Source organism: Limulus polyphemus, unplaced genomic scaffold (genome assembly GCF_000517525.1).
Source record: "Limulus polyphemus unplaced genomic scaffold, Limulus_polyphemus-2.1.2 Scaffold2844, whole genome shotgun sequence".
In the NCBI taxonomy this organism is placed as follows: Eukaryota; Metazoa; Arthropoda; class Merostomata; order Xiphosura; family Limulidae; genus Limulus; species Limulus polyphemus.
This window is the reverse complement of record NW_013668454.1, coordinates 14,349-20,765: the sequence shown is the minus strand read 5'-3', so window position 1 is coordinate 20,765 and position 6,417 is coordinate 14,349. Positions and strand designations below refer to the sequence as shown.

Below are 6,417 nucleotides of genomic sequence, written 5' to 3'. Positions count from 1 at the left end.
CTCACCTTCTGCATCGTTTACAGTGTACATGTAATAGTTTTATTGCATATCATTCAATAAAGCTCACCTTCTGCATCGTTTACAGTGTACATGTAATAGTTTTATTGCATATCATTCAATAAAGCTCACCTTCTGCATCGTTTACAGTGTACATGTAATACTTTTATTGCATATCATTCAATAAAGCTCACCTTCTGCATCGTTTACAGTGTACATGTTAGTTTTATTGCATATCATTCAATAAAGCTCACCTTCTGCATCATTTACAGTGTACATGTAATAGTTTTATTGCACATCATTCAATAAAGCTCACCTTCTGCATCGTTTACAGTGTACATGCAATAATTTCGTGACAAAAAAAATGTTTCATTACTTTTCGATTACTTAGATGTTTAGCAGAACTTTTAAGTTTCTGTGGTACAGCTTATAAAATCAAGCCCCTTCGTACCCAACTGTGCACATATGATATTTAAGTAAAATATGAATTTTTTTATCACTTCGACCCAACAGGATTTTTGTAACAGTATATCAATATATCTGGTTTGTTTGTTTTTTCTTCTTATTTACTTCACTCGTGAAATTTGATATAATTGGACAATTCTTGGAAGAGGAAAGGAAGCTTTTTCAGTTGCATCATACATAACAAGCAGTAGAGATTACAGTACATGGACATGTTATTCAAAGAAAAATAGTGACGACACACACTGATGTACAAATTTTGCGTGTGTTTACACAAAATACCACTATAATAAATACATTTCTGAATGCCAAACTGTTGCTTAATGCACAAACACACACAAGTTTCTAGGTAAATACTAATTAATTTTATTCTAAATATTCAACAAAGTATTTAGAAGTTCTCAGGTAATATGCACGTACGAGACTGGGTGTTCCTGTAAACACTTGGTTAACTTATGCATCTTAAAATGTTATTATATAACATGCAAGACATACCGGAAAATACTATTAAAAACCTACTGATAAATACTGAACTTTGTGGCCACGATAAAAGGTGGAACAAAAGAAAACTAATAATAAACATATAAAAAGTATTGATACGACAATCTTACACTAAGTATTTATCAACTTCAAATATATTTTGAATCTAGGTAATGTTTATTACTGATTGTTACTTTCATAACACTGAAAATATTGTATGGAATTTCACTATTTTTCATTTTGGTTTATTGTTTATTAATATTATTTTATTATAGAGATTGCTTTACATTATTAGTATAATATACATGTATTTAGGACTAACCTAAATTTCCTAAGCTGCCTAAACCGCATGAGATATTACAAGAATTACGGCCGAAAATGTCGTTAACAGCTAGGGTACTAAACAAAGCATTTTAATCTTTATAAGCAGAAACGTTAAATTTTAGTTTCGCTCTACATATATAACTTGTTCTGATCGAAAGTTAACACTAATTAAAACTAATGAGTTAGGTACAATCATCGTAACTCCGTTGTTTTTGAACATTTCTTTTATTATCATAAGCAATTTACCTTTTATTTTTGATAAAACTATGATATTTCATCAAATATTGTTTAGTTTACACATTAAAAGAAGTTAAGCATTAGCTGATATTCCTAACACTAACAATAGCGTCAACAAACAACAAGAGGCATTTCTTACAAGTGTTTGTGATTACTGATGAGTTGGTTGCAACAAAACTGTTCCTACAATGATTACTAAAAGTCCATTACTTGAATAAGTAATACTGTGAGCAGTTTTATTTTATATTAAAATCTTAGGATACATACTAAAGTAACAGCTTGCAAGAATTGAATTGACACATTTGAAATTATCAAGCTATGAAATGTAGGTTCTACTAACAACATAATGTTTCATATTGTGACTTTTATAAATAAAAACAAACATTTAATAAGTAAATTTAGAACCCACACAAAACAAACATGTTTAGGTAAGAAGCAGCTTCTACAATGGATATATGACAATATTATACAGACCCAAACAAGGAATGAAAAAAGTATTTACAGCAAGACGTTACCATAAATATACTAATAAAAAGGATCAGTTTACAGCAAGATGTTACCACAAATATACTAACAAAAAGGACTAGTTTACAGCAAGATGTTACCACAAATATACTAACAAAAAGGACTAGTTTACAGCAAGACGTTACCATAAATATACTAACAAAAAGGACTAGTTTACAGCAAGATGTTACCACAAATATACTAACAAAAAGGACTGGTTTACGGCAAGATGTTACCACAAATATACTAACAAAAAGGACTGGTTTACAGCAAGATGTTACCACAAATATACTAACAAAAACGACTAGCTTACAGCAAGATGTTACCACAAATATACTAACAAAAAGGACTAGTTTACGGCAAGATGTTACCACAAATATACTAACAAAAAGGACTGGTTTACGGCAAGATGTTACCACAAATATACTAACAAAACGGACTAGTTTACAGCAAGATGTCACCACAAATATACTAACAAAAAGGACTAGTTTACAGCAAGATGTCACCACAAATATACTAACAAAAGGACTAGTTTACAGCAAGATGTCACCACACATATACTAACAAAAAGGACTAGTTTACAGCAAGATGTTACCACAAATATACTAACAAAAAGGACTAGTTTACAGTAAATGTCCAAATCAATGCTAATTTCTCACTCTCCTAAGGAACAAACAGTTTGAAAAATCTCCTTGTCCTACACAATCACTTAGATACTGCTTATTGCAGAAAGCACATTAACCATTGGAGACAATGACGAAGAGCAACTGCCGTGTAGTTTTATAAAATTAAAAATACCAAAATAGATGGCTACATGTCAACATTTTAAAATGTGCTTTGGTTGGTATGTAGTATCTAACCCCCTACAAGTGAAGGTGCACAAGAATATATAACAATATGTCAGCCACCCTACATCTACCATATCCACTGCTGCTTAGGCCTTTCACTCTGTATCAGGACTCATCAGACCAGCTGGGACCAAAAACACAATATGCTAATGGTGCTTTATTAACGTATGTCTTTGTAAAATGAAGACAATTGAGTTGAGATATTATTTCACTTAACTTTGATATTATGATTTTTGTATATCAGATTATATCCAAATAATGCATTCTCCACTACAACTTAGTCATTTTTAAAACTAATAAAAATCCTCAACTTCATAACTCATACAAGATTAGAATATTATCATCTGTATCTTTTTGTAACTTAAAAATACTGAAAACTTTATGGAGAAAGAAAATGATACAATTAAAAAATGGATTGTTTCAAAGATATGCCATAACTTTCATAAAGTCATGTCAATCTGCCAGATTACTCTGCAGAGTTTTTTTTAAAAACAAATCTCTGGTTTTCATTTAACTTCAAGTACAAGCAAAAAATGAATGTTTTTATAAATTCTATTTTTTGGGACCAAGATAAAAAAATAATGGTTTGTGACAGCACCATTTAAAGTATTTGTTTGCCATGCAAGAGTTGAACAAATCATGTTAAAATTATGAGAAAATACAGCCTGAAACAATTCTTAATTCAAGTATGTGAATTCTAAGAACTTATTTTAACATCTTTACAATTACTGCAAAAATAAGCTTACAGATTTCAAATAATACCTTGTTATGATTAAATTTAACAAAACAACCAATTTTAAAAACAGGATGTTAATTAAGGAAACCTAATGAAACTTTAAAGCCTTCTATCACTGTTACTGTTAGTTTCTTATTTATAAGTTTATAATCTTCATTAATACTAGCAAGCTTTAAACCTACATATTCAATATTTAAAAACGGTTTAATATATATACACACACAGAGATATATATACACACACAGATATATATATAAAAACACGAATACTAGCAAACTGAATAATTATTTTTCAGTTTTCTTTTTATTACTGTTAATACATTACATATAAAAATCAGCGAACTGTACATTTTTTGTGAAGATATAAATCACACCTAACTGCAAATGCAAGGCAGTCTTGTTTACGCATCTTACGATTTAATCGCCATTAAAAAGATAAAGTGTTTAAATTATAATTCATAAACTAATATTATCATTATTAAGATTTAGTTTAAAGAAGTCTACAGTTATAACAAAGTTATATCTAGATTTGTCGATATTATAACAATTAGCATATCAAATATTGACGGTAAAACTAAAACGACAGTAGTCATACAATAAAAAAATAACGGAAAATGTTTCTTAAACTTCAAAATTTCAGTCTAGTTTCCTAATCAATAACTTAATCCGTCCACTATATGAATACATATAATAATTTGAATGTAAATTTCTTGAAGAAGTGCAACTTAAACTTGAAGAAGTTAAAATACATTACAACTTCTAGTTAAACTTAAACTAAACTTTAAAATTAAACTTAATGTCACAGTATAGAACATTTTGAATTTGTCATATAACTTAAACAGACAAAATAAAAGTATACTCACGTTGATTTTCAAACAGTCCTCTATGGCTTTCAGTGCTGAATCTGTTAATTTTACAAATATTAATGAGTTAGAACTGGAATAAGTTCCCTGTGAAAAAAGACCATATTCCTGCCCTTCCACGAGCACCGCCATTTTAGTCTTTCTTGCAGTACATTCTTCTGCATGTGCTCATGTATGTATATTACCCAAAAGGCTTTGCAAGTAGGCTAGCAGTCGCAGAAGCAACATAAACAGGGACAGGAGATCGCAGATATGACGTCACTCCAGTTCAGCTTAACAACTGAAAACATGAGTTTAAAAACTTGACTTACCTAGTTGAGAAACCTTTTGAAACACAAATAGCGTTATTAATAACTTGTTAACTATTAGCTCACTCATAATATTAAGCAATCAGAATATATTCTATATTTTTAAATGACGAAAAATTGTTTTCTGTACAAGTACCTAAATTTGACTTGCTATAAACGATACTAAATGCTTGTTTCTAGCATTTGTTGTTATTTTCTTATCATAATCAGCTGTATGTATACAGATAGATATTAAGTTCAAGTAACTTGTATGGGGTTCTGCATTATTTGATCTTTATAGTTAACTAGAATTGTCACTATTATCTGACATAATCGATGATCTTTCGATAGTATCAAATTTATCAAATCCGTGGTTTATCAGTTATACGTATTCCTAGGACGATTGCTCCCTAATTTTTCCATTTGCCCCTACACCATTTCCCAAGGACACGAGCTGAATCTCTGATTGGACGAGCCCTCATCAGTGAATTGTCAAAAATAATTTAAGTTATCTAAACATTAGAATTCTTAGTTAATTCACTAATTAGATTTCCTGAAAGCTTCTTTGCGAATCGCATCCTCCCAAAAGATATCCTTTATAAGCGAAACTTAATCTCGTGGCGTTCAACTTCGACTACTTATCATACAACGACATCTACCCAATATTTTAGGAGGCCATTGAACTTCCATTCCCAAGGTTGGGCAAATAATTTTCCTTAATTTTAATAAATCGCTTTCTTCAGAGCAAGAAACATAAACTTACATCGCTCTAATTACTGAAATAGCTATGAATTTCACCATTCCATGATTAATTTAGAATATATGGTAATCAGATATATTCACGTACGTTTTTCCGCACTTTCGCGCACGTCTTCTGCATGTAGTATGACATTCTTGGTAACTGAATGTCTAAAGGTCATAAACACGTACTAATCCCTTTGCTCATGTAAAGGTTACATACATCAATTGCTAGAAAGTAAGATCACTTTGGTCCCGTGTCTATTCTCCCCACGGGAGGGTAAGATACTTATACAAAGTTTTTTTCTCTCTGTGAATATTATATAGAATGGTCGATAACAAATGATGTGTTGGATTCTGGTATATCAAACTTTATCTTTTGGTTTGGGAATATCAGAATTCCACTATTGACGTTTAGAAAAAAAACAAAAAACAAGAGGGAATCCTCAGTAGCCGCGGTTGTGATTAGATCTCAAATCAGTCAAGAGATGGAGCTAAAGGTTTGTACTTGGAAAAATCTCAGAGCCATTCTATGAGCCGCTATGCTGCAGCCCATTATCCCAGCAGCCTGTATAGACAACGCACGCGCAGAGTATGAAGATCTATTTTATTCGTTCACTTTCGTTGATTCTTTCCTGTACTGTCAGAGTTCGATTCTAGCTAAGCTACACAAAGGCTGTGGTGTTCTCAAACTCACTTCCTCTGAGTGATTGGGTAAGATAACAGGAAGCTCGGCAAAGAATGTTTTGCAGAGTTTAAATGAATTATCTTGAGTTGACCTGGGTTGTGAGAAATAAAGACTCGGGATAAAATGTAAAACAGTGTGAAAATAATCTTTATTTAATACACAATAAAATTTAGTAGTGTATAGCGAGGAGAGCACTTTTACTTTGAGAGGTTGAAAGTTTTCAGAAATATCTGTGAAGTCAATTCTTTTAAACT

The 6,417-nt window shown here is 31.1% G+C and overlaps 1 protein-coding gene across 3 annotated transcripts in view; it reads right to left on the bottom strand.

Moving 5' to 3' along the window:
• Positions 1 to 4,610, bottom strand: part of LOC106468038 (RNA polymerase II elongation factor Ell-like) — a 40,881-nt gene extending 36,271 nt beyond the window's left edge. For 2 of the 3 annotated variants that reach the window (XM_013928436.2, XM_022396343.1), the window contains exon 1: positions 4,451 to 4,591. In XM_013928436.2, the coding sequence (XP_013783890.1) occupies positions 4,451 to 4,582 (132 nt within the window). In that variant the 5' untranslated portion in view covers positions 4,583 to 4,591. Of the gene's footprint in view, positions 1 to 4,450 lie in introns of all 3 variants that reach the window. The other variant, XM_022396340.1, reaches the window with a different exon arrangement.
• Between the last annotated feature and the right edge of the window lie 1,807 nt (positions 4,611 to 6,417).